Genomic DNA, 27,115 nt, shown 5'->3' on the forward strand with positions numbered 1-27,115 from the left:
AGTGAGCAGTGAGTTTTGCCTGCACTGCTCCCTCTCTGCTGCTGCAGGCAGGTGTCTGCTGCTGCATTGGCCGAGGAGGGAAGCAGAAGCTGCACACTGAAGGACAGAGAAAGACATGCATGCTCTGCAAGCCAGCAGCTCGAGACGCTCAACGGAAATCCGTCACTCGCCACTCCGATCAGGCTTTAGTCACGATCTAAAATAAACCCAACGAAGTCATCGTTCGTATGATTCAATAAAGTGCGCGAGGAGAAAGTGCCGCGTCCGTGTCACCTTGTGTTGGACTGAAGTTTGACTGCAGAGCTTCATCACTGACGGAAAGTGGCTGCGCCCCCTAGTGGAAGCTGTCTGAATAAACGGAGTGATTTAGAGTGAAAGGACCCCCTGATGTCCTTCTGGTGTTACGAGCATTGTGACGGCGAGGAGCTGAGGACACAACAGCAGACACACACACACCAGCTCTGAGTTTTCACTTTTATTTAAGGTTCATTTTTCCAGACCTGCAGAGGACAGTTCACGTTCCTTTTAAGCGCCTCAATTATTATTATTCTTTTTTTCTGGTAACATTGTGTTAAAACCCACTGTATGACTCTGTGTTGGCTTCTCCTGGATGACTTTGTTCATTTTTGTGAATACTGTTACATAGGGAACAGCAGGAGGGGGGGGAGGGAGGGGAGGGGAGGGGGAGGGGAGGGTAAGAAAGAGAGAGAGAGAGAGAGAGAGAGACCGAGTGAACACAGATCAGAATTAAGACTTCAAAAAGAAAAAAAAAGGCGGTGGTCGGAGAGGTCGATCTCGAATCCTAATGGCTGAGAGCTCCTTTAAAAATCACTACTACAGTACTTCATTTTGTCTTGCACCTTTCCTTTGTGTGGCACACGCTCACGTACGGTTGCCGAAGTCACATACAACATTGCATATTTCTCAGCTGACGCTCCCCCCCCTCCCTCCCTCACCCCCTCCTTTCTCTCGTCTGTCCGTTTTAAGGCCTCGTTTAAGCCCTCGCGGGTGGAACAAAAGGGACCTGTTCACCCTTTTACTACCCTCATTAGTAGCCTCCTCCATTTAGTCATTGTCCCGTCCATGTGGTGGCTCTCCGTGTGAGGGCTAGCTATTGTAGGTGCCACACAGTGGCACTGTGAGTAAGAGTCTAACCCGAGTGCTCAGGATGTGTGCCACGATCTCCCAAAGCCCTGGCTCCCTGCGGCGAGGCTGTGCTCTATCCTCTGATACAGAGGTTCAGCGAAAATTCTTCCCTTTGGGCAGGATGGGGCCGGTGAGAGCCCCCGCACTGAAGAGAAGGTGAGCCAAGTGGCCTCTTGAAGCAGGCCATGTGTGTCCCTGCCTGACAGGGAGCCCATGCATAGCCTGTGCCCTCAACTCCCCCCCCCCCTTTCCCCCCCAACACAGGTCATCTGCATTCAGTCTCCACCGGTCAAAATCTCAGCTCAATTCGTTTCCCCACTACGATTTTAGACATTTTCCCTTTGACGCCCACTCCGGGAAAACGCCAGGTGCCAACCCCTCTCCTCTCTCCCGCTCTCCCCGTTCGGCTGCAAGGGTTAACCGTTTCACAGTCTCCTGTCAGAGTGGGGAGGACGAGGGTCTTTGGGGCAAAAGCTTCAAAGAGCAGATTCACAGCTTGCTTTCAATCCTCGGAAAAAAAAAGAAAGAAAAAAAAATATGAATCATGACTTTAACTTTCAAAAACACAATTGTTGTTCATGCTTAATCATTAGTTACTTGTTTTTTTTTTGTTTTTATTTAAAAAAAAGACCTCACTTCAGCTAATTTGTTTCTTTTGCCAGTTTGTGGAGTTAACTCTTGTGTCACCGCTGGGCGCTTGACGCTATACCGAGTCTTGTGCTCTCCGTTAGACAGTAAGCTACATAATGAACCTCGCACGACGCCCAGATCTAGGTCTAGAGGAGTGGTGATGGCAGCAGACAGAAGGGTACTGACAATGTGTGTGTGCCACAAAACGAAAACAAAATAGGCCTTGAGAGAAGACAAAAAGGAAGGAGGAAGAGAAAAAGAAGAAAGCATGTTTGTTACTTTGTTAATTTTTCATACTCTGCAGATTGGTGTGTATTGCAATAAGGGGGAGGGGGCGGGGAAGGGGGGAGGGTGGGATGGGTACAGGATGAGTGGGTATAAAGTGATGGTGTGTGGGGGGGACGGGGGAGGGGGAGGGGAGATGGGTGGGTGTCTGCTGTAGTCTGTGTTCAGTGGCGGTCCACGGCGGCACTCTGTAGCAGCTCTGTAGTGGGCTGTCCCGGGGGTCTGAAGGCGGTCTGGAAGCCTGGGGGTGGGGAGTGGAAATGGCTGGAGGGGTTGGCTGTGGGAGGGGGCATGTAGGGGGCCCAGTCACCGGCGGTTCTGTGGTGGAGGGGGAGGTGGGCGTCCAGGAGGCCGCTGTGGAGAGGCTGGGGAGTGGGCACCGCCGAGCTGGCGGGACCGTCCATCTCTGTGAGCGCCTGCAGGGACTTGAGCCAGTGTGGCGGGTTGTCGTCCTGGAGACAGTCTAAACTGCTGCCTGCCGAGGCCGGGATGCCTGAGAGGGGGGTGGGGGGGGGGGGGGTCACGAGAGACGGGAGACCACGGAAATACAAGACAGTGACTATTTGACAAACAGTCAAGCCAGTGTTCACTTCTCCAAGTGAACAAGTTTAACAAACAGCCGTCACACCGCCAGTGTTCGTGAGCAGTGTTTGCCACAGTTACCTTGAAAAAGTAATCCAATTACTGTCAGTTGTTTAAAAAGTAACTTAGTTACTAAAACAAAGTTAGATTACTAGTAACTTTTTAGTTGCTTTCAACAGCTGCCAACCATCTCAACATATAAATGAAAACTAGTTTTACCAAAAACTCAGTTCTGGACTCTGCCTGGTCTCCTGCTGGTACAACCAAGAATAAAGTAAATAGGCTAAATATGTATTTCTATCTGACTCATGGTTTTATTATCAGTTTGTTTTACCATTATTGGTATTTATTTACTTTGAGATGTAGTTGTAGACTGTTGTTACACTATTTATTTAGTTGCACTACCTGCACTATGTAAACTTTTAATTGCCCCTCCCCACCCCCACACCCTCCTGGGGGACAGTCTTTCATTGATTGAAAAACGTGAAGTATTGCAATGTTAAGGTTTGTTGACGATATTACTTTGTTCCCACTCTTTTGCGTTACCTGAATGCACCGTTAGAGCGAGTTGGCCTGTGATTGGCTGAGAGTGGAGAAATGGACCAGTGGTCATAACAGAGTAACTTGTTACCAAATTAAGACAATTACCAGCATCACTGTCCGTGAGGCTGATTACCTCCTCATTTCTTTTTACCTGCAGTCTTAAATGGAGGTTCGTCACTTTCATCAGCCAATAAATAACATGTATTTCCACGAGGATTCAAATGAGTTAAATTAGCATGATGGGAATCCATAACAGAAAGATATATATTCAAAGTCGTGATCTAAATCTCTTCGGATGAAGCGACGTGGTGCTCGTACCTGTAATGATAGCAGGATCCATCCAGCTGGCTGTGCCGTCCCAGCTCAGGCTGTGTGTCATTCCCGCCGGCCCTGCTGGCCCACCGATGTGGTTAACACTGTTGGAGGATGAGGAGGATGAAGAGGAAGAGGAGTTGGGGAGGCCTCCGAAGTTGATGTTTATGTTGGGCAAGAGAGCTCTCAGTCCGTCCTGCCACTCTTTCACATTTAAGCCGTCTATAGAGCCACTGTTTTCTGCAGGAGACAGGACAACATGCCAGTGAGGGTCTGCTGGTTTTGAACACACACTAGTGGTGGACTGCAGAACTGCATCGACCACCTCTCTCCCTTTCCTCTATGAGAATCAATAAAATCAAAACAAGTACCGCACTGATCAGTACATACAACATGGCATTAAAATAGCTACATTGTGCAACACGTCTAATCTGCTTCAACATGACAGAGGAAGGTGCCACAGTGACCTCCAGTGCTCTGGTACCTGAGATGGGGATCCCTCCCAGCCCTGTGTTGTGCTGAGGGGGCAGATTCAGGTCCAGGATATTACTGTGTGAGGCAGCACTGGCTGAGTGGTTCAAGTGTGTGAGGTTATTTCTTGTCGGGACGCCCATCCAGGGGTGTCTGGCGGCTGGCTGCTGCTGACCGGCCTGGCTGTTGTGGCTGCCGGGGAAACTGAAGGAGCTGTAGATGGCTCTGTGGTGGAGTTGGGGGAGGCGTGGCAGGCCGCTGGGGAAGTGGTGCGAGGCGCCAGGATTGGAGGGGGGCAGGCCGGGACCGTGGATACTCCCGTGAGAGAGGAGCCCCGGGGACGAGGGGCTCTGATCCTGCACTGACAACTCTTTCTCTATGAGGTCGGCCAGGGCTTTGCGGGTGACGTCGAAGGGGTCGAAGCCCAGGTCGTCATCCTGCTGTTTGCTGGATGAGCCGAACCCGAAGGCCGCCTGCCAGTCTGTGGAGGAAGACACTGGTATCGTGTCTGTGTGGGGGGTAAAAGAAAAGAAAAGATGAGTTACCAGTTTTAATTTGTCCACAGAAATTACAAAGGCTACAAGCCGACACCTTATATCTAAATTAAAGTTATTCAACGGATGTTATTTGAGGTATAAAGCAGTCAAAGATTTGCTTGAAAGTCACACATATAAAATACGATGAATGAAGTATTTAGGGTTAACATGGTACCTGATGTGAAGAGGCTCTGTGGTTCTGGTGTCATGGGCCAGTCTGAACTGCCTCGGGGGGAGCTGGGGAAGGGGGGCAGGCCGGCAGGGAGGGGGTTAGGATGTCTGAAGTTACTGTTGTCTGAAAAGAGGGACTGGGACTCTGCTGCTGCACCCTCGAAAGGCGAACGGGCTGTGAGGTCTGACATGCTGATGGGCACCACCAGACTGGGCTTGGTTAGACCCGGGGGAGGGGAGGGGGAGTCACTGGTCGGCATCTACGAAAATCAGACCAAAAAAAAAAAACGTTGTGAAATCCTCCTTTTAAACAAGCTCAAATGAAAATATCATCCGAGATGATGTTACCTGTTGCAAAGCTTCTCCATTGAGCATGCCCATCGACTCTGAAGGTTTGTCACTGGGACTGAAATGAAAGAACGCATTCAGAGAAACCAGCGACACGCACTGGGACACATTCCTCGGGAAGACGGAGACTGATTTTGCCGTCTCACCTGTTACTGTCACAGTTGGAGGAGAAGGGGGACAAGGCGGTGCACTGGCCAGGACCCAGCTCTGTTTCTAGCCCGTCTGAAGCTATAGCTTCTTGGTCTAGATAGTCGAGTAGTGGAGGGGACTTGCGGTCTTCTGAAAGCCCGTTGGCCAGTTTGCTATGCCCAGGCAGCGTTGGCCAACCATCTTTACCATTACTACTGTTGGTTCTGTTAAAGCACGGGACAAATACAGCCAGGGGTTAATCGGTGAATAAGTGAAAGGATGGACAGAAGATATGAAAAGAAAGAAGCTCACCTCTGTGTGGAGTTGGATTTACTCTTTGACTTCTCTGTTCCACATGCTGGAGGTTGTAGAAAGCTAGGATTTATTTTATAGAGGTCTTGGAGGAGTTTCTGCTCGTACTCTTGATGCTTTCCCGCCTGAGAACGAGACGATGGCAGTCAATACGAATCATTCGACTTAAATCAGTGCACAGCTGGAGGGGACAAAAAAAACCATCTCTTACCTGCATCTCCTCTTTAGTAAAGCTAGCTGCTTCATCCCCCAACTCGTGTAGATACATACAATCAGGTTTGGGACACTGCATACTTTTGAGGAAGTAACTGCAGTACTTTGTTGTGCCTAAAGAAGCCTGGAAGAAAAAAAAACCCCACAATTTTCTTTATTCTGAATATTTAGAAATTGTGCAAAACAAGGACATTTGACTCATCAACAGGAAATTTTTTCGGGAATTTTAAGCAATTTCAATTTCAGAGTTTAGACACAAGAGCAGCAGAGAAATCATGTGGCAAAACCCATCATGGGTAAGTTTTCACCTTGAGTGTTCTGCCATCAACAACCACATTGTTCACACACTGTATTGCTCTCAGAGCGTCTTCAGACCGGATGTAAGTGACATAAGCACTCGCACTTGGCCCCTGAGAAAAGAAAACAAACAAACTTTCAAAGAAGGTACACGCCAAGATGCCCTGCGGCGGTTTAGGTTCATTAGAAGGTTTTGTTTACATGAGAACAGTCTACTAGAAATATTTTCCTACTTCAGACAAGTCGCACATGCAGTCGGCACCAGATTGACAACAACATTCATGGAAAGGCTGTAGTTTGCACATTAGACCACTGGCCGGTGAAGGGTTTATATTGTACCACATGCTCGTGCGCACAGAAACCTTATGATGTAAACATTCAAGCTTCGATTAGCGGCCCTTGTCCATCATATAGACAATGGTGTATCGAGAATGACGTGGAGTGAATGGGCACTTTTGTTTGATATGCGTTGTTAAATTCAAGAGGAAGTTGCACAAACACTACAGAATCATGTATGATTATTGTTGCCCAGCTCCTCCCAAATGTGCAGAAACACTACTGACTGCAGCCATGGAGTGCATGTGCAGTCCTGTGCATTTCAGAAAAGTTGCACATTTGTTGTTTGGATGGAGACGGAGGCAGCAAACCGAGACTTGCAACACTGTTCTCGTGTAAACTAAGTGGAAGTTCACTTGAAAATCTTGTCATGTAAACAAGGCCTCACTCAATAGTCACGCTTGTATCTGGACATTTTGTCCCACTGAAAAGATTTTAAAATGTAACTTGTTTATAAAAAAAAAAAAAAAAAAAAAAAAAGGAGTAAGAATCCAGATCCCGTACCTGTGAACCTGCGTAAGATGTGCTGTTGTTGATGACCACTTTATGAATCTTCCCAAATCTCCCAAAATACTCTGGTCGTTTTAGGACCTGTGTGTAAAAAGACAGAAAAGTCAGACAAAGCTTCACAATTTACCATCCAGTCTTTCATTCACAATATTCCAGAAACTGAGATTTGGAGGAAGATGAAAGACCCGACGTGTGAAGCTACACAAAATGTCCACATATCTGTGGATGTCCGGCAGCTTGTGCCTTCAGTTTCTAAGAGTTACTTCAGGATTTGCAAGCAAAATAACACTTCTAGGTAGAACAAGTCAGTGAGCCCGTTAGTGGAGACACAGTTACTCACCTCCGGGTCGGCGAGTCGCTGCGAGAGCCCGACAACAAACACCAGGTTTCTCTGGACCACTCTGACACTGGCCAGATGCTTACGGTTTTCTGTCACCTTCTGCTTCTTCTCATTCTGTTTCTGCTTCTTTTCATTCTTTATCCTTTGGATCTCCTCCTGTGAAAGAGGCTTGTACACAGCGGGGTCCTCTGGGTACGGCTGCGCAAAACCACACATACAATTTAGTTACAATCCCGACACACCAAACATTTAACAGCACACACTGCGAGTTTCAAGCACATGGACAAGAGTGTAACTGAAGCCTTCAAGTCTCCACAGACAAATGTGAACCTGTAAATTATGACGGCATAATGCTTTGTCTAACCAGCTAATTGGAGGGTACAAAACAGCAGTTTCTTCTCCAATATCACAGTCTTAGCCACCATCAACCTATTGTTTTGCGAGTTTAGTTGATGTCACATCCTCGTTATCATTTCCATCACCTTTCTGCAGGCGGGACAGAGGCCATTCTCATCTGTGCGGATGCGGTGCCAACAGAAGCGGCAGATCTGGTAGCCACAAGTGCAGGGGAAGAAATTGACGTCATCAATCTCCAGCGGCTCCATGCACAGAGGGCACTCCATGGGGTCGTCCTTCATTTCAGGGCTATGGGACATCCTATGGCGCAGCAAGTGTGAGTATTGAAGCTGGTCACAGAGCACAGGGCTGTACAAACACGAGGGAAAAAACCCACCATAAGACCGCTGTCCTGGCAGCATATACACAATACATTACAGTAATGCAGCTCGGTATCGCAACTCCTATCAAAAATCAGGATGAAGCGGTCTTGGCTACAAGATCCGGTGCAGATGAACGTTTACTTACAGGCCTTTGAGAGTTCATCATTGGGTCAAACACTCATTAGAGTCACATAGCAATCAAGTGCATACACTTCTCCATAGAGGGTTCAGTTTAGAAGGAGCTTATGGATCTCCTTGATTTGATGTTTGTAGCACTGTATTGTAGAGCCGTTTTAAAATGTTGTGCTCAAATACAGACAGCATCAAATACAGTGGAAATATACACAATTCCAAAGCTTACATAAATTAACTACTATCAGAAGAGCTTTCAACAAAAAATCAGATAATCTGTGTATTATTTAGATCGTTTTCTGATTCACATCAAATGGTTATAAAGCCAGTCACCAAAAACCCAGGTAAACTGTGCGTTTCACGTTCAATGATACAAACAGACGTATTACAGCAGCCATGAGAGCTGGACTTTAAATTAGGCTGCTCTAGTTTCCCGCAAGGTGTGCCTACTAACACACAAACCAGTCGACATCATATTATTAAAAAGAAATAAAAATAAAACGACACGAAAACAGAACTCATAATAGCTGTGTGGTAATGCGGATGTTGTGGTGTTTTTAAATGCGCTGACTGTACTTGACAGTGTATTTCCCTGTGGCGTCCATCATGAAATACACCAAACTGCGTTTATTTACAGCTGGATCGCCTGATGAGAGCAGAGAAACGCCAGTCTGCTTTGTACGTGACAACACTGCAGCCAGCTGACGACAAACCCAGATTGATTTAACAAGAGAAAGAAAATTATAATAATAATAAAAAAAAATAAAAAAAATCCTCTGCCGCCAAGTCGAGAGAGAAGGAATGCCAACGTTTCAATACACCGGGCAGCTTTTAGGCAATGAGCTGGCACATAGAGGAGTGTCACGGTGTAACTGGTAAAGTCGTGTACGGGTAAAGGAGTTAGCCAGCCTGGTAACTTCAGCTGCTGTCTCCCGGATCGTACATTATGACAGACTATCGACTACCGCTGGGGCTAAGCTAACGTTAGCCCCGGGTTGGTAAAAGAAGCCGGTCGGGCCAATAGCTAAAATCCAGGAGCGACCGTGAAATTAATCACCAAAGCCAAGCACACGGGACTTACTATTAACTCACCATCCACGGTTTAATGAAACGCGTGACACAAAACTGCGGTTTCTCCCACCCAGAAAGTGACAGCTTGCTTCATGCTAAGGGCTCGCCGCAGCTAGCATGCTACACTCCCAGCAAAGTGGACGAGGCTTACGTCGCGGCCTGCAGCAGCTAACGCTGCACTGGACACAAGTTATAAACACCTGACACTGCTCCAATGACATTCGTTACTCGTGGACAGTGGCTCGGGGGGGCTGACGAGACTCCTCGGAGGGTCAATCAAACTGTAAGCGACACGACAGCCTTGATTAATTGAATTAGAGCGGAAGCCATTAGCCTGGCTAGCAGCCCTGCTAACGTTAGCGTTACTTACCCTGTCCGTATTTAGCTTAGGATTCCACTCCAAGGGAGTCACTCCAAATTGGGCGGGGACTGCGAGCCAATGTATCTAAAATGTCAAAATTTCTATAAACGGCTGCCTAAGATAACAGTAGCTGTACTGTTCTGTTGTAACTAAAAGGCTGTAGAGATGTTTTGCCCCTTTCTTTTCTTGGTATTGTGGAGACAATTTACACTCAAACCACCATCTTAGCTAGCATTATAGTAGGGAGGAGGGAACGAGGCAAGTATTCACAGGCAGTGAGGCTGCGCACTGGGGAAGAGATGCACCATGGGAGATGTAGTTTATATGGCTAATTAGACCGGAGGCCATAAATATGGTGAAGTTACATATGTTACTTCACAATATTTGAAGTTAAAGTTAATACAGCAGCACCAATTTCATCATTGCAAAAGAACAACATATTTATTTAATCTTTTAATGGGTTTAATTTTTAATACAGGCCTACAGACATGTCAATTTTAGTTCAGGGGTCATATACTGCCCATTTCAATTTTGAGTGACCGGTACAATAGTGCCATAACAAACCTTATATTTAAGCTGTTAAGATTTTCATCATGGTGGTACAGAGTATATATGTTTAAAATGTTTATGTTTCATAAAACAAAACAATTACTACCAAAAATGACTATGATCCAAATTTAATGATGTGGATGAAATGGTCAAACAGCTCCTCCTATAGCTAAAGCATTATGCATGTTTTCACAAACTAACTCTTACAGCATGACAATGAGGCTGGTTTACGAGCAACGAGGTAGCTGGCTTTCATGGCAGCATCACTGATAGTGATGCTCCTTTAGCAAGCTGGATTGGAGCCTCTTTAGGGCCAGTTTTGGCCTATGGACCGGATGTTGGACACCCCTGGTTTAATACATTGAGCAGCCTTTGAATTTTTCATTTTTAACCAATTATTCACACAATGCTTTGTATTTTGTAAATGTCTGGATTCTATTAAAACAATGAAAAATTGTATCAGGTTGAATTTTCTGAAATCAGTGGTCCTCCTCCTTTCATTCACAGAGAGTCACATTTAATCAACTGTCTGCAAGAGTCCAAAAATAAAGTTCCAAAAACATTAACACAGCAAAAAACGGTTTGGGATTTTTACTCCTTCCACACTAAACTGGGTGTGGGCCAGCTTTGAGTGTGGGTTTTTGTGGGGTCCACAGAGTCTAAGGTGAGTGTTGGGGCAATAGGGTGGGGTGAAGCCAGGGACATCTTTGCAGCCAGGAGTCCCATCCGAACGCAACTGTCAGTGTCTTGACCCCGGAGAATCCCTGCCATCAAGGCGCCAGCCAGACTGCACAAAGAGCCATGACGTTTCAGTGTCACAACTTGAGTTTGTGAGCGAGAGATCAAAACAGTTAGGAGGAGATGAAGAGCTCATACACGGCAGAAAATAAACAGCAGATGAAGCTGTGGCAGGGGAAGTTTGGAGAAAGGGAGAAGAAAGTAGGTCATGTAGATTTGTCTCACCTATCTCCAGCTCCTGACACGTTCATCGTCTCCTCTGAGGTCACAGTGAGTGCGGGGTAGTGCAGAGCACAAAGCGTCCTCTGCTGTGAATACAAGTTCTTCATCATCATCATCATCATCATCATCATGGAGTGACAGTCTGGGACAGTACTTACCCTCTTGTGCTTTCTTGGCTGCAGGTTCACTGTTCCTTCATCATGCTCTCCACACAGCAACACCCCAGAAGCCCCGAGAGTCACCACCACACAGTGAAGATGCTCCAGCAGGGGGCGTGAGAGAGCCACAGCAACAGCCAGCATCTCATCGAGGGTGCCTGGCAACACTGCCACAAGAAGAACCACATACTCAGTCACTGTCACACTGTGTGCATTCTTAACAAGAACTCACAGACTCACAGTGTGGCGACTGTGGGTGCGAACTTGTCTTGGACAACATGACACAGTGAAAAACAAGACAAGCGGATCTGCAGCAGATTTATGAAAGGACAAGCTTTACCTTCAGGAGTTGTGACACCTAGCATTTTATTCATGGTGAACAGCTCTGCCAGGTTTGGGGATGAGTAGGACAGTGACTTCCAGGCGTCTGAAAGGAACGGCTTACAGGCCTTATCTGAATCCGTGGGTTCATACCAAACTGTCAAACACACAGAAAGCATTGGAACAAACTCACTGAAAGCTGCTGTGCCCAATCGTTCGTCACTGACCACGGATCCACGCTCACCATTCACATTGTGCTTTGCAGCAACAGAACACACATAGTTGATGGTGGAGGCGGGGATGTTTCCATCGAGACACACGAGGGTGGCGGCTGAAATCTGTGTCTCAAACTGCGACACCTACAAAAACAGATATTTCAAGACAGAATACTGACCAAACAAATTAAAAGCATATCATTTACAGCCTGGGTTGATTACGTGTCCTTTAATAGCTCTTGATGTTGTGAATGTGCAATGTTATTTTGAGTTACATTTAAATTTTGGCGTGCTATATTAATAAAGATTGACTGATGGCCAACCAACATTCCAAAACCAAAACTATTCAGTTGACTAAAACTGAATGCTCCCCAAAAATAAACTATTTCTGTTTATGTGAGTAGTAATCGTGAGCAATTTAGAACCAATAGATGACTGGCGAGCTACATTGTTCAGCTGGAGCCGATCCAAGCTGACTGTGGGTGACGGCATCCTGAACAGGTTGTGAGTCCATCAGAGGGGAAACACAGTGAGACAGTCATACACAGTTACATTCAAGCCTATGAGCAATAATAATATTTAGACTGTGATAGGAAACTGGAGTACCTGGAGAAAACCTACATGTGTGCAGAGAGAACATACAAACCTCACACAGAAAGGCCTTTCAGCCCATATCAGTACAAGGGCTATTCTCCCTGTTAGATGAGATATCTAATCAGAACTTCACAATAAGCCCACCTGTTTGAACATTTATTACATAAATAAGGGATCGATCACATACGGATTAAAAGACTACATTTTAAACTTTCTGATCAAAAAGATAGATAAGTTAGACAACATACTGAGATAAAGATGTTTCATGAAGAGCTTAAAATGAGTACAATCAGGTGGTTTTAAATAGAGGAGCAGTGGTGTGGTACAATCCTGGACTTTAAGACAGGTTGTAAAACTACAGCCTTGAAGAAGAATACAACTTAAAATAACATGGGTCAACAGTTTGAACTATATGAATGTGATGGAGCTGATGTAAGAGAAACGGTGTATGTAAATATGTGGTGAGATCAGAGAGTTAAAGTTATCCTCGAGTGAATTTTATATTCAGCCATCTGTTTCAATAATACCTACATTTCATATATTGATATCAGGATCGATATTACGAAAACTTTACAGCTGTACCTCATGAATGTGGTTCAAAATACTGTAGTGAAACATAAATCCGGGACGAGTCTGCCAGCAGAACTCACATAGTGTTCTGTGATTTGCTGGTGAATGTCCATGTCTCCAAGTCCAACACTCAGTTCTCCACTCTGGGAGATTACGGCACAGTAGGTTGCCGTGCTTTGCTGTTCCAGCCTCGATACGCCGCTGGTGTTCTTACAAAAGAAAAGAAACAATGAAGCCTTTGCATGTTTAAGTGACAACATTTCAGCCACGCTCTGACACTGATGCTCACGTACCATATGCTTACAGTAGCTAAACACTGCATCACTGTTTGAATCGGCTCCAGTGGCTGAAATGAACAGAGGACTGTGGCCTAGTCTGCTGAGAGAGTCTGAAAGAAAAGTAGAAAAAAGCTCCAGATTACAGATAAGAGCATGCACGTGTGCACGTGTACAAAATTGCATAGCGAAAACCAACCAGCAATGTTGCGTCCTACACCGCCAAATGACTGACAGACACTTCCTGGATTTGTCTGGCCAAACTGTGAGAAACAACGAGAATTCTCAGAAGTGAATCTCCTTTATCTATTTTGAGCACGTGGGGTGGAAATGTAACTTACATGAAGTGTTTTTGTTTTTCCTTTGGCAATAAAATCCACATTTATTCCTCCAATGACAACCTGCATTGGAATACCATCATATTGGTTCAATTAATAACTATTTCAGCATTAAAATCAGAAAAAAAGAATTATATACTCACAATATCAGATTTGGAGTCTACTGAGAGATTTCCAGGGTCGTGAGTTAGCTTTTCTATTATGTTGTCGTTCATCTGCTTTGACAGGGCACATGCTATCTGACTGCCAATCCTAGCGTTGTTGTGAATGAGAGCAATGTCTTGAAACTTGTTAAGTATAGTTTGGTTTGAACATACTGTGGGTTAGAAGTGTTTAATAGTGGACATTAAGCAATTTCAGACCTGTCAAATTAGTTTTACCTTATGTTCTCTTTTTTCCTCATCAAAGCTTTGATACAATCATGTTCATTGTACATCTTCTCTTTGATTGTGATTTGTTGTTTTTTTTTTCCAGGATACTGGCTTGGAGGGACTTTCCTTGCGTCAGCTCATTGACCTTTCGCAGAATAAATGGCGTCACATCTTTTCCCGTGACACCCGTAGCGCTGAAATTATTATGAAGAGAACAGAAAACGATCATTTCCGTGATCTCACTGACATTAACAATCACTTTTGGTCTTGAGATGCTTGATGAGGAGGCAACATGAGAGCAGATTGTACAGCTGGATTAAAAAGCAATCACACGAGAGGGACCTTGTGTACCTCGCCTCTGCCACTGCTGCCTGTATGGCTTCTTCTATCTCCTGCCCTGCCGCTGCATGCTCCTCTGGGACGGGAACTGCTAACAGCACGCCGCTTTGGAGATCCAGTGACAAAGTGCTTGCTGAATGACCAAAAACAAATGACACAAATCGTTACAAACACAAAGTTGAGTCATATATTAAAATCTGACCTGAGCTGACTCAGTCTAAGGGATCATCAGTATTGAGATATACAATGTGCTGTATACCAACTAGCTCTGCAGCTTCCTGAGGGTTGCAGACGTGGTACGCAGAAGTGAATCCACTTTGTGGGGAGAAGAAAGCCGGGAAGTTCTTGGATGATCCATATGTGGCCACACAGACTCCCTGTGTCTCCTGTGGATGAGACAGGAAACAATCAATGATACGAAATGTTTAGGTTGGGCATTACATCACAATTAATGTGATAAAATGACTATTAACACGGTGAAATAGAAACTAAACTGTAACTTACTTTGAATTTATTGTGAATTTACTTACAAGAAACTCCAGAGTGCGGCCAATGTCTAAAATAGACTTGACCCCAGCAGAGACCACAGCGATGGGAGTCCTGCCAAGCTCAGTCAGATCTGCACTGATGTCCAGACCTGGAGATTTAAAGAAAATTATTAGACGACTATTGAGTGTTTGTGCAGTAGATACCCGTCCTCTTGATGGATACAGGCATTTCCATGGATCTACTGCAGTGAGCAATTGGCACGGCGGTTCTTTACCAACCACATCTTGTATCACCTCATCCCTCAGTGACAAGATCCAGCTTGAACTGAACACCTGACCCACTGAATTCCAGATCAGTCCACTTTAATGCACTCATTAGTAAAGGATATGAAACTATCCCCCCCCCCCCATATATTCTATGCAAAGCATCATTATCAAGGTTCTCACTGTTTTCTCCGCCTCTGTGGACTCCTCCAATGCCCCCTGTCACGAAAACATGGATCCCCGCTCTGTGTGCTGCTATCATTGTTGCTGACACGGTTGTTCCTCCAGAGAGCCCCTGGTACAGTGAAACACACTCACAACAATGCACACAGAACACCGACATGTCATTTCTATATCTGAGTCAAAAAGGATTGCAGTCTCACTCTGCTGATGGCATAGGGCAGATCCCGTCGGGATACTTTCAGGGAGTTCTTGCACTGGGCCAGGTGGTCCAGCTCCTCTGATGACAGCCCAATGTGGACTTCTCCCTTGATCACGCCGACCGTGGCTGGAGTCGCTCCTTCTGCCCGCACAATGGCCTCAACCTCCTTCGCTGTCCTGCATCAACAGTTTATAATCAAGAAATACTGCCTGGAATGAAAGTGAGCCGACAGCTGGAACTACCTCAGGTTGTGTGGATAAGGCATGCCGTGTGTGACGATGGTGCTTTCAAGAGCAACCACTGGCTTGTGTTCTGCCAATGCCTGCATCACAGTGGGGTGAACGTGGAAGAGGTCATCTGAGGAAAGACACAAATTCACTGGTTGTAAAATGTGCATGGAGCACAATTGTCAATACTCTGGATATAACGAGAAGGTGCATTTACTGCGTTTTGACAATCTGCTCGGACAAGTTGTGATTCCTCTACTCAAGATGAGTTTAACGGCTCTTTTCAGCATCCTCATTCTGACCAGGTCAACAGGACACCTTGAAAACAAAGATACGACTTCAATAACGGCATAAAGTACTTTATTTATAGTGTTAAGTCACATTCACATTCAGGTCATTGGCAGCAGCGGCTACGCAAAGTGCTCAACCAAGAACAATTGAACATATGACATATTTAACATATGACAAGAGGAGATTAAGACCAACGGCGTCCCAGTCACTCCTCAGTAGTTAATGAAGGAGTGTCAGCATGCTCTTCCAGTTACTAGAACCAATCAGCTGCAGACTGTGATTGTGGGAGATAAATCAATCACTGCTGTTCCTTTTAGTGTTTGCCTGTTAGTTACTTGCTAAACTGCTACTAAGGTACACGAGAAGCTTTACCACTTATCCAAATGGTATAAATAATATTAATATTATTAATGACAAACCCACAACATTAAATGGCAATAAGGACGTCACAGAAGCGCAGTCAGGACGAGACCCACAGTAACACTGAAGGTAAAAAGGGACTGCATGATTCTGTTGCAGCATATATTCTAGTATTATACAACCAAGTATCTATAATAAAACAGAAAACTGCATTGTGCTTAAAAATGAAACAAACAACTTTACCTTTTACTTCTTACATTGAAAAAAAAAAATCATCCCAAGTTGTGTCTGGGCCTCTGGTGTGTTTTCTGTCCCTGCAAAGCTCAAGTCCTATCAGCCATTGTGCAGATTGTCTTTGCTCCAGTTAGTTGGGACAAATTCCCAGAGCCCCTCTCCCTTTTCTGAAGCCACCCTCACAAACAGACTCAAATTCCAGAGCAAGGGTCTCTTCTTTTTGAAACTTTACTGCATTAACATTATAGAGGCACATTCATTGGTACTTTATATAAAATTGGTGACGTATTTGTTGGGAAATTTAAAAAAAATAAACACTATTTGACTGAATGCTGCAGAACCCAATGTGTGACCACATTGTAAAACACAACGCCTCTAATAAATACACTTACAGCTGACAAGAATGAAACCCAATCAAGTTTTTTATAGGAAAAAGAACTGAAGACGTTTCTGACTATAAATATTCAAACTGAAAAGATGTTATAAAACAAAAAAGAGTACATTTCAAACCAAGTGTCCATTTTTGAGGCATGAAAAGGCCCACAAGACACCAAACAGTCATTTTATGACATATAAAACAGTGCTGTTTAGAGTTAGTACTTACCTTCTGCAGTGAAACAAAAATCTGACAAACTTTGGCCAGGAGGTTGAACTTTGACCCTCATGCTGTTTACACAGTCTGTAAGCATCAACCACAGCCCACTGGGGGATAAACTCTTTAATTATCTCCTAGTAAAAGCACATGTGATCATTGCAAAATAAAAACAATAAAAAAAAAAGCATAAAGCAGAATTAAAATATGACAGAATTTAGGTCACTTAGAAATCCTTGGAAAAAGATAGACTGATAAACAGCAACTGACATTTCCATCTGAATACTCAGTTCTGTTTTGGATCCACATTATTGTGTCCTTCACATAACTTGGACTGAGTTGTGTACACAACACGTTATGGGGTCAGCGATGGCTATGGTGCTTTCACACACTCCAGCTGATGTCTCCGCAACTTCCACGTCCAAGCTTTCCAGCAACTCCTCCTCAAACCAGTGTGGATGCTGCAGCTGGTACGCTTGGAAGGTTTCTATCGCGTCGTGCAGCGCTCTGCCCGAGGGGCACTCGCGGTATTTGTTCTCTGAGAGCCCTTCGATTTGCTTCACTCGGCCTGGCTCATGTTTCTCTGTGTCCAGGATCCTGAAAAAAACTTCCTCGAACTGCTTCATCAGCTTGTATCGCACCGCGATTTTGAAAGGCGAGGGAACGTCGTCTTCGGAACACACGTCGTCGAAATAAGCCACGATGTACTTTTCGAACGTCGTGCGTCGAATGAAATGAGGCACCATGAGACTGAGAGACGGGGTGAGCATGTCGCCCACGGGCGAGTGGATGTCCTCTCTCAGAAAAACGGGTTTGTCGCCACACATGGCTCTCCATTTGGCTCGCACGCCTGGAGAGCACAGGATTAAGATTTTGTCCGAGGAGCTCTCTATTTGCTCTCTGTGACACTCCAACCACTGGATGCTTCCCAGCACTCCCAGCCGGGCAGAATCCAGCCGGTCCAGGATCACCTCTGTGCCACATTTGGTTGCCAGGAAAGCACAGAGCTTGAGAACAATGTGTTTGTATAAAGGATGGTCGCAGGAATAGATGATGAGAACACGTCTTCTCTCCTGGAGTTGAATGGTGGCTGGCTGCTCTTTGGTGGCAGACGAGGAGGTGGTGAGAAGATCTGACATGCAAGTGAAAGTTGTCGCAAATATTACTCTTTTAAAGAATGACGTGTTTCTCACGAGACATATAGAAGAAGGCAAACCTTTAGAGCACGTTCTCCACAGAAGGCCAGAAAGACAAACAGCACTGAAAAGCAGCACCAACGCAGTCTTTATGATTCTAGTTCGGGGTGGAAGATCTGAGGGGAAAGAAGTGTCAAACGCACACACTTTTCAGTTTGATGTAACTTCCCTCATGTCTGAGGTCATAAGTCAGAACCACATCCTTGCTGAAATTCTACTCACCCAGGCAGTAGTCAATCAATGTCTCTGGGCTCCAACAGTTGTTTTTGCATGGTAAAAAAAAGGGTTTAATCTTTGAAACAAACAGAGAAAAATCAGCACTTTTTGTTTATGCGCACAAGGTAAATGTAAGAACTAGAAATGTAAAACTGCTTCACCTTGACGAACATATCGCATTGTGACAGCTGCCACAAATCAAACTCAAATGTCACATTCACCAATGTCCTGTTTTCCTATTAATTAAAGAAAAGAAAAAAAAATCATGTTGAGCATTCAGGCTTGTTATTTTTATGCATCAGATGTCAGTCGTGACTCACTTTAGCCCCCAGTTTGTCTTCAGTCCAGCTCATTTAAACTCTTGTCTGTTTTGGCAGCTTGTGTTTAGCTCGTTAGTTTATAGCCCAAAACTGTGTTTTGTTAAGTATTGATCTGATATTATTCTTATTGGGCTGAGGACAGACCAGACACTAAATTAATGAAACCAGGGCTTGCTGGTTATTTTGACACCTTCATTATTCATTCCTGCAGCACAACTCATAGACGTCAATAGATTGACATCATTACTCCTTTGTAATCTCATTACTATTTATTTCCGGATTGATTTTTTAAAAGACTTTAAATAACAGAAAAACAGAATTTATCTTTGGTTGCTCGACTCCAATCAAATCTTCAAAAATACTGATATACTCACAGAATTGGAAAAGGCAAGACAAAAGGGAAAAGACATTTTGTGTATTTACCTTTGAGATATCCATTGAGCGAAGGAAGCCATTGTTCTGGATGGTAACGCAGTACTTTTCAGAATATTTTGCCATCTCAAATCCCACAATGACAGACAACTTTTTAAGTTTCTTGTCACTGAACACGGATACAGACATGTTCGGCTCCCACAGACTCCCTGGAATGACATCGCCAACACTTGTGATTGTTTTGAGACTCAAGAAATCCAGGAGTAACTATAAATAAATAAATAAACAAATAAACTTACCATTTTCCAAACACATCTGGGCCTTTTGGATTCTTGCGTCATCGCATCCTACCCAACATAGAAAATCAGTGCCACATTTTATGAGCACATTTAAAGTCAAAGTATCACACAGACAATGTCAGAATGCTAAAACTAAAATGTTGCTGAAAATCTAAAATTCAGTAGAAAAAAAAAAAAGAAATTCTAGTGGATTTCCTGATTTGTGTTTTTGATCAAACAAATAAATAAGGAGAGATGGATAACCGAACAACAGAACTATCAATAAGCAGCAATTATCAGTTGAAGCGCTGGAAAACATTTTTTTTATTCTCCTCATCTTATTTTCAGAGCGATAAAGATATGCAGGTACGGGAACTCACTTGGGATGGTAATTTTTCTTCTAATTCTGTAATGGCCGATATGGGGTTCTGGCAAATTAAAAACCGTCAGGGTGTAGTTATGTCCAGGCTCCACCACAACTTCGTCCAATGAAAATGTCCACTGACAATAAGAATAAAGAAATGACTGAAACAATGTGTGCATCACTGCAATGTCAGACATAGTTCAGATAAACAGTAATAACTACCCTGTTAGAATCTGAATTCAGCACGTTGTCCATTCTGAAGGAAAACTGCACGCACAAGCTTTGATTTGTTCTTTCTTCGACAACATTTATCTGTGATCCGCAAAGTGCAGAGATGGACGCTGTGGACAGAGAGATGTACTTATAATGCATTTCCCACCCCCCCAAAAAAATAATGCAGCATTAGAAATATATATGAGTGTTTTTTGTCGTCACTCCACAGCAGATGGAAGCGTCGCTCACAATCGATCTTCATTAGCCAAGTCACATTCATGACAGGAACGAGTCCATGTCTGTCCAGGCCAATCTGCAGGTACTCTGAAGCCCAGTCTGGACCGGTAGGAGCGCGATCTCTTTCAGCAACCATGTCTGAGCAGTTATCTGACATTCAGGAAATGGTTGCTCGGTCATCATTTTACACTCTGGGGGTTAATTTTTATTATTTTTTTTATTATTTAAATGCACTTTAGTTGGCACTTTTTTCAAAAAGTAATGCACATTTTTAAACAAGTATAATGCACTGTATTAGAGAATATAAATGGACTGCATGAAGTTGCAGTAGTTAGCATCAACTGTTCTTCTGTAATAAACATTTGAACTCCATTCAGCTCAGTTGATGAGAAGCATACTTACTAATTGTACAGTAGTGGAGACCCTGAAAAAAAATAGACCCACACACCGAGACAGTATTAAATGAAATTCAGACTTTAAATCTGGTTCAAATAATTCAAACAGAACTGATTGTACATTTGTGAGCTAAGTTCTCACCGGTTGGCTGCAGTTCACAGGCTGTTCTTTAATCCTGAGAGAGGACGACAAGCTGAGTCCAGCAGTGAGACAAATACAGACCAAAGAAACGCAGATCATAGTGGGACAGGTCGTGTATCTTCAAAATACCAGCGCAAAAGCTTTAAACCTGCGACTGAAATAATAAGAATAAAGCAATTAAATAATCACTTGCTTCTGAAATGATTGCTCTGTAGTTTGCTTGAGCAATCGGAGTGAAGGCTTCCTGCAGAATTATTTCAGTTAGTGTGTCTTTTTTTTATCAGTTGAAGACATCATAGTACACAGGAAAGAGGCTCTCGTCAAATGCGGTTTTTCATTTGCACGAGCTGGTGAAATGTACATTTGATAAAATTGACTGAACTGCCATAAATCATGTCAATGTTGGGTTTTGTTTACTGAGTATTTAAGCTCTGCTTGATAATATATACAATACTGTATATTTGGCCAATCATATTGAGTTCTACTGGAATAAATTATGTTTTACTCCAGAGATAATTTCACTTCATTGCTTCAAAATTACTACCTAAATGGTGAAAAGTCGAAAGCACAAAAATCAAGTCATAATGACGAAAAACAAGCTCAACAAAGCTTCTGAAATACACACAAAAAAAGGAACAAAAAACACGGTCCTGTCAAGAGGAGACTGTATTGTTATTACAAACAAATACCAAAGCACAAAGACATTAAAAGCATCTACTTAAGGGTTTATAGTGGAAATCACATTATTGCATATAACAGTGTCACCAGATATCCTGCAGCCCCAGTTCCTTATTAGAAATCAGTTCAGTAAATCAGTCACACGAGGGCAGTAGTGGTCAAACTTAGAGAAATATTGCATTCACCCATTTACCTCCCAATACCATTTGGTATTGGGAGGTAATCAATACCTCCCAATACCAAATCCAGCTTCTGGAACCAAATCCAGGATGAATATAGGTGAAAGCAGGGAACAACCCCAGACTGGCCTTCAGTCCGTCACAGGACACACACAAACACACTCACACTCACACCTACAGACAATTTCACAGTCACCAATCAACCTCAAATGTGTGTTTGTGGATGGGAGGAAGGACCCGTGTTCAGGGAGAACATGCAAACTCCACAAAGAAGCCGAACAGTTTGTTTCCTCTTGTTTGCAGTGGAATCGAATCTTTGGTGGCTTAAGCTGAAAACAATTAATTTCATCATCTCATCATGACATGTGCAAAGCTGCTTAACTAAATAAAAATAAAAAAAGGTAAATAAAAAAAAATGACTGTGTTCATATTTACAAATGAATTTACTCGAGGATATTTCATGGATACTTTGCAAACCGTAGCAACGTTCTTTTCTATCCTATTCTATAACGTAAGAAGGAGGAAAAAGTGGTTACAGACATTTGCAACAATGATTCTGAGAAGAGGAGAACAATCTATTCTCGGTCAGTCCAAGTCTTGGTCTGAAGGTGGACTTCAAGCGAGTCCAGTTAAAATGGGTACCTTTAAGGCCAGTAGTCCAGCCAGAGGAGGTCTTATATCACACTTGGCCCCACTGTAACCCCCCCCTCCCCCCCCCCCCCCCCCCCCCACCACGTGTAATATTAGCCACATATACAGATAACAGACCGTCTGAGTACAGAGGAGCAGCATTCAGTGCCAACAGACCCTCCAGGACTTTTGACCACTGAAACCTTCAGAGATGCCCCGCTTAGTTAACAAGGATTAGAGTCTATAGACCAAAAAGTAGCTGGGGCTTTATGTTAAGTCCTGCCACATTGTCCCAGGTTTAGTGTGTCTCTGGCGAGAAGCAGAGCTCAACTGTATCAGTTTGCACGATGTTGTGACAAACAGATCATCATGTGCCACTGAAATTTGACCAAAATAGACTGCGGAGGTTGTTTTTCATCTACCCTTTGTGTGAGAGTGGTGTCATGGTGATTATCATTGTGAAGTCCAAAATTAAAAATATACTTGGAGTCGGTACAACTTACCCCCAGTGGTCATGTGACCTGCTGGGATCAGAATCATGGAAATATCTGATTTAATCTCAGTGTAGGACTCGTGATAAAAAAAAAAAAACAACAACTTATAAGTGGTTTATTTGCCAACATACAACATAGAAAGTTATTTGTATCAGCTATTAAAAACACTGCAATTATTCAGCTATGCACAAAAAAAAAAAAACCCACAGTAAAAAATGAACTAAATTTTAGGACAATCCTTGACAATGTTTGAGAAATATTGTATTACCGGCATTAAAAATTGTATTATGTATCTGAGAGCATGTTGTTTCTGTCCAGCATCGACCTCAGTGACAAGCTGGAATCACTTTGCCTTCCTGCAGACTGCACATCCTGCAACGTGACCATTCGCCATGTGCACATTGTGATGTGACGATGAGAAGGAAAAAAAAAAACTAAACAACTCCGCTCAGCTATAAACCTGGTATTTTTTAAAGAAGCAGCAACAAAATACAAAATTCTTTGAAGTCTCTTTATGAGATACTTTTGTAAATCTGGTCCCGTGCGCTATTTCCTATCAGAACACAGTGGCTACACACCATCGCATAAATTTAAAAAGTGAGCATGCTCTGAGCGTCTGGCATCCGCTGGCGCGACAGTCCAGCTGTCAGTTAGGTGAGAGACGTGTGCGCCGATGCCCTTGTACGTAGCAATCACATGAAAGTAAATAGGTCAGAGGTCTAGGGCAAATCAAATACGGATTGTGTATTACGAGGTCCCAATTGTCAGGTGGACAGGGGGTCTATTTTAGCGAGCCATTCACATGATGCTCCGAATGCATACATCTTACACTAATGACCATAAAGTGCTTTTCCACTTCTGGACTCCTCACTGCTCCGTCTGATTTTTTCACGCCTTCGAGGTAAGCAGCACGCAGCAATCAATGTGGTATTTATCAGAAGAAAGATATTAGTCAGATGTATTGTGGACACTGAAAGGGAGTCTTCAGCTAGAAGGGTTAAGACATCTACTGGATCAGCTGTCCTCCTGGTCCGACAACGGTCCAGCTACTAAGTGCCTGTCATTATTGCTCTACGTTGTCAGGGTCAAGTCAAATCTGGCTTTACGGAGCATTTACAACCGTGTGCCCCTGATACCGATTCTGCAGCAGGTATTTATAGGGAATCCCAACCATGTTGCCACTTTTGTCAAGGACTTAGAGGAGCTTTCTGAACGCCGCGATCACAGTCGGACTTTGAAGACTTTGCAAGGCACTTGTTTATCTCTTGATCTTCTCAGTGAGGAAATGTAACCTGAGGATAAACTCCACAGCAAAGTCGTGATGCCGGGAATGGTACTCTTGATCCAAAGTAGCAGTCAAATACTTATCATTTAGTGATACGTGAGATTTGTTTTGTTTGTGTGAAACTGGAAACTTGAGCAGATGAAAGGGTTTCAGGATTTTCTGAAAGTGTCCACTGCTTTCTTTGATCTGTCAATACCTTTGTTTCGCCACTGACGTATAATATGAAGGTTATGCTCATGAAATAAATACAGCAAAGTGATTTAAACACTAATACTGATAAGAAAATGAATTGTTGACAGATATATAAATATATATAGATAAAATATAGCCAGTTTCGCTGAATTGTTACTTTCGCCAGCTCACACGGTCTCTGCTGACTTGTTTTGTTTTTGCTTTGAAACATTTGCACGCCGTTTTTTTTCTGTGTAATTATAAAACGCCACAATGAACTGGTGGCATACGCGAAAGCATGTGGACCATGTTTCCAAATATAACTGTGCATGAAGCTCCTTGCCAGCCAGTTGGAGTACGATATCTTCCTGGATCGATGTTGAAATTGCAGAAATTGCACGTTATTTAACACTTAACTGGTTGGATTCAGAAATCACAATGACAACAGGAAACAGATGCAATGAATAGTGATTGTCTCAAAGTGACTGTAAAAAAGAAAAAAAAATGCTGCATATGTGGAGGTTGTGTGATATTACGCGTTTAATAGCAAGTATTCATAATACTTGTGCTTCTATTCAAAAGGTACTGTAAGCTGCAGCAATGTCTGAGGGGTGAGTACAAGCTACATAAAGAAAACACACTTCTTGATAATACTTCAAATGTTTATGTGTAAAATCTAAAGAACCACAGAATTCGGTCAGGAAAGAAAAGTTTCTCTTCATTATGTATAGTTGATGGCTCTCATTTCTTTACCGCTGCAGTAATGAAACCAGTCTAGACAGCTTTATTTGACTCTTTTACTAAAATGACTGTTTTAAATGCTGTTCTTGTTGTCTCCTTTTCATTGGCCTTGACGATGAAGACCGGTGAGACAAAATCTTGATCACGTTAATTCAAAATTCTTACCCACTTCACGGGACCGGTGTAAGACAGAAAGTTTTGTGTTGATGTGTTTCGTTCTCCATCGCAGAAAAAGAGCAAATATTCAGCGACACGCCGCCTGCAGCTGAAGGTGAGAATCGTCAACCTGAACGCCACAACCTTGAGTTTATATAGTTTATATTGTCATTGAAGTTTGTCTGCATTTTGTACATTTATCAGGGCTACATTAAAGCCTCACTGTCTTTCAGTCCAAGCTACTAAAGAAGGCGGCGTCGATGCTGGTAGTTGAAGGTGAACAGAAGCAACAAGAGAAGGAAAGAGTTGTCAAAGAGAGCTTCCCGCCTCTGCAGATGTCAGGTCTGTCGGTTCAGGAGCTTCAGGTACTTACACCGCAAGTCGCGCCGAGTCACGCCATCGTTGCGTGACATCCGTTTGATTGTTCGCTTTTTCCCCGTTACTTGCAGGACCTCTGCAAAGAACTGCACAATAAGGTGGGCGTTGTGGACGAGACGCGTTACGATCTGGAGGTCAAAGTGGTGAAAAACGAGACAGAGGTGCGGTGCGTGCAAGTCGGACACGAACGAAGCCCATAAAAATTTATTTACTGAGCTGTCAGCAAACCGTGATGTCTGTTGCACAGATCGAGACGCTGAGGCAGAAGGTCATTTCACTAAAGGGTGCAAAGAGGCCCAGCTTGAAGAGGGTGAAGAAGACGACAGAAGACGTGCTGGGCGCATTCACCGACACCTCCAAACTCATGAAAGCCGACTTCAAGGCCAACCTCAAGACAGTGAAGAAAGACGAGGAAAAGGTCAAACTCAAAATCGGCATGATTGAAAAGAAATGATCATCATGCAATCCTACAAATTAACCTGTGTCTTGTTTTTTCCCCCCCTTTTGATTCGTCACAGAGGGAAGAGGTGACCGACTGGCGTAAAAACGTGGAGGCCATGTCTGGCATGGAGGGCAGGAAGAAACTCTTCAATGCCGGACAGTAAAACTAAATAAATCAATAAATTAAAAAAACTCAAGATAAACTAAGATATGCTGATGTCACATAATTTAACATAAGTTAATCATTAGTATTCAAATTTTTTTTTTAAATGATCAACTTTGATTATCATATTTAAATGTAAATTTCCTATTATGAACAACACTGTTTTAAACTGAGGTAAACCTGCATAGAAGAACACATAGCCGGCAATGATAAACACAACAATACTAACTGTACTGCTTGAATTTGTCTTTGAAAGTGCAGTATTGGTATTACACATAGGATGGCGCTGTCTAACCACCTGTAATCTGAAGCTGATTAAACAATCATGATCACAAGTCTTGACTCTCTTTTTTTTTTATTGTTTTCTTACATTTTAAGAAGCACCATTCAATTCAACCTGCTGGCTTTCTACTACTCCTGCGGATATACGTAGATGTACGAGAACAGGGAGGGACCGACTCCCTGACAAGTGCAATGTTCAGTTTTCCACCTCCTGTTGGTGAACCTGGAGTTATGAAAGTGAGTTGTGGTGAAATACAGTACACTCGCTGTCAGGAAAGGCTATTTTAGCTGGCCACTCACAGGAGGCAATAGAAGCCATACAATTTGACTTGAGTTTACACGTTGTCAGTTAAAGACAGAGACTGATCACATCAGCTGCGTTTTCTTCAGGGATATATATATAAAAAAAGGTATGTTGATGCATTTCTACGAGTGAGGATAGTGAGGTTATCAATAATGTGTGCGCAAGTGATGTGAAGTGCAAGGGGGTGCAAACCCTAAGAATTTGCAATTTTGCATTGTAATTACAATTTATAATATATATAACATTTGAATGATTGTGATTTAAATGCAAAGGTGCACTTTTGCTATTTACTATACCAGCTGTACAAAATATTCTCTGTACCATCCTTTCTTATGTAAACATACTAGATATTTTTGATTGTTTTGTCTTCAGTTTAACTTCCTGCACAACTACACATTCTCAGTATTTGTGCTCATCTTTGTCCCGTGAAGATGGACGGACTTCGACGGGGATTTACTGTTTGAACTATCCACAGCACTCAGGCCTGCAGTGTTTCTAATTTAAAGGC

General features: G+C 43.4%; 4 protein-coding genes across 7 annotated transcripts; 1 reads left to right on the plus strand and 3 right to left on the minus strand.

The window, feature by feature from the left end:
- Window positions 1-460: 460 nt before the first annotated feature.
- Window positions 461-9,666, minus strand: cnot4a (CCR4-NOT transcription complex, subunit 4a). Of its 2 annotated transcripts, none has more exons than XM_080505435.1 (13): window positions 9,454-9,666; window positions 7,644-7,818; window positions 7,162-7,359; window positions 6,816-6,902; window positions 5,987-6,088; window positions 5,677-5,802; window positions 5,466-5,590; window positions 5,171-5,377; window positions 5,025-5,082; window positions 4,681-4,936; window positions 3,983-4,477; window positions 3,505-3,738; window positions 461-2,554 (listed from the first exon to the last, which is right to left on the minus strand). In XM_080505435.1, the coding sequence occupies exons 2-13, from the start codon at window positions 7,815-7,817 to the stop codon at window positions 2,226-2,228; spliced, it is 2,391 nt and encodes a 796-aa protein (XP_080361561.1). In that variant the 5' UTR covers window position 7,818; window positions 9,454-9,666; the 3' UTR covers window positions 461-2,225. The 2 variants fall into 2 exon arrangements, with proteins under 2 accessions (XP_080361561.1, XP_080361560.1); XM_080505434.1 differs by having other exon boundaries at window positions 7,644-7,866.
- Window positions 9,667-10,584: 918 nt separating this feature from the next.
- On the minus strand, window positions 10,585-15,791 carry LOC308136988 (uncharacterized protein; the record flags this gene model as incomplete). The annotated part of the gene is made up of 18 exons (XM_080505544.1): window positions 10,585-10,780; window positions 10,957-11,039; window positions 11,112-11,278; window positions 11,452-11,589; window positions 11,677-11,791; window positions 12,892-13,020; window positions 13,105-13,199; window positions 13,286-13,349; window positions 13,428-13,487; window positions 13,568-13,704; window positions 13,904-13,989; window positions 14,147-14,267; window positions 14,394-14,520; window positions 14,665-14,771; window positions 15,070-15,181; window positions 15,270-15,444; window positions 15,511-15,625; window positions 15,713-15,791. The coding sequence occupies 18 exons, from the start codon at window positions 15,789-15,791 to the stop codon at window positions 10,585-10,587; spliced, it is 2,106 nt and encodes a 701-aa protein (XP_080361670.1).
- Window positions 15,792-17,292: 1,501 nt separating this feature from the next.
- On the minus strand, window positions 17,293-18,111 carry LOC308136989 (interleukin-17 receptor A; the record flags this gene model as incomplete). Its single annotated transcript, XM_080505545.1, has 1 exon — window positions 17,293-18,111. The coding sequence occupies one exon, from the start codon at window positions 18,109-18,111 to the stop codon at window positions 17,293-17,295; it is 819 nt and encodes a 272-aa protein (XP_080361671.1).
- Window positions 18,112-23,420: 5,309 nt separating this feature from the next.
- Window positions 23,421-26,356, plus strand: LOC308136574 (troponin I, slow skeletal muscle-like). Of its 3 annotated transcripts, none has more exons than XM_080504944.1 (7): window positions 23,421-23,587; window positions 24,725-24,757; window positions 25,113-25,154; window positions 25,273-25,404; window positions 25,489-25,578; window positions 25,665-25,835; window positions 25,936-26,356. In XM_080504944.1, exons 4-7 carry the CDS (start codon window positions 25,300-25,302, stop codon window positions 26,020-26,022), a joined length of 453 nt encoding a protein of 150 aa, XP_080361070.1. In that variant the 5' UTR covers window positions 23,421-23,587; window positions 24,725-24,757; window positions 25,113-25,154; window positions 25,273-25,299; the 3' UTR covers window positions 26,023-26,356. The 3 variants fall into 3 exon arrangements, with proteins under 3 accessions (XP_080361070.1, XP_080361071.1, XP_080361072.1); XM_080504945.1 differs by lacking the exon at window positions 23,421-23,587 and adding an exon at window positions 23,762-23,836; XM_080504946.1 differs by lacking the exon at window positions 23,421-23,587 and adding an exon at window positions 23,914-24,019.
- The last annotated feature ends 759 nt before the right edge of the window (window positions 26,357-27,115 follow it).

This window comes from Blennius ocellaris (assembly GCF_963422515.1).
Source record: "Blennius ocellaris genome assembly, chromosome: 11".
Lineage (NCBI taxonomy): Eukaryota > Metazoa > Chordata > Actinopteri > Blenniiformes > Blenniidae > Blennius > Blennius ocellaris.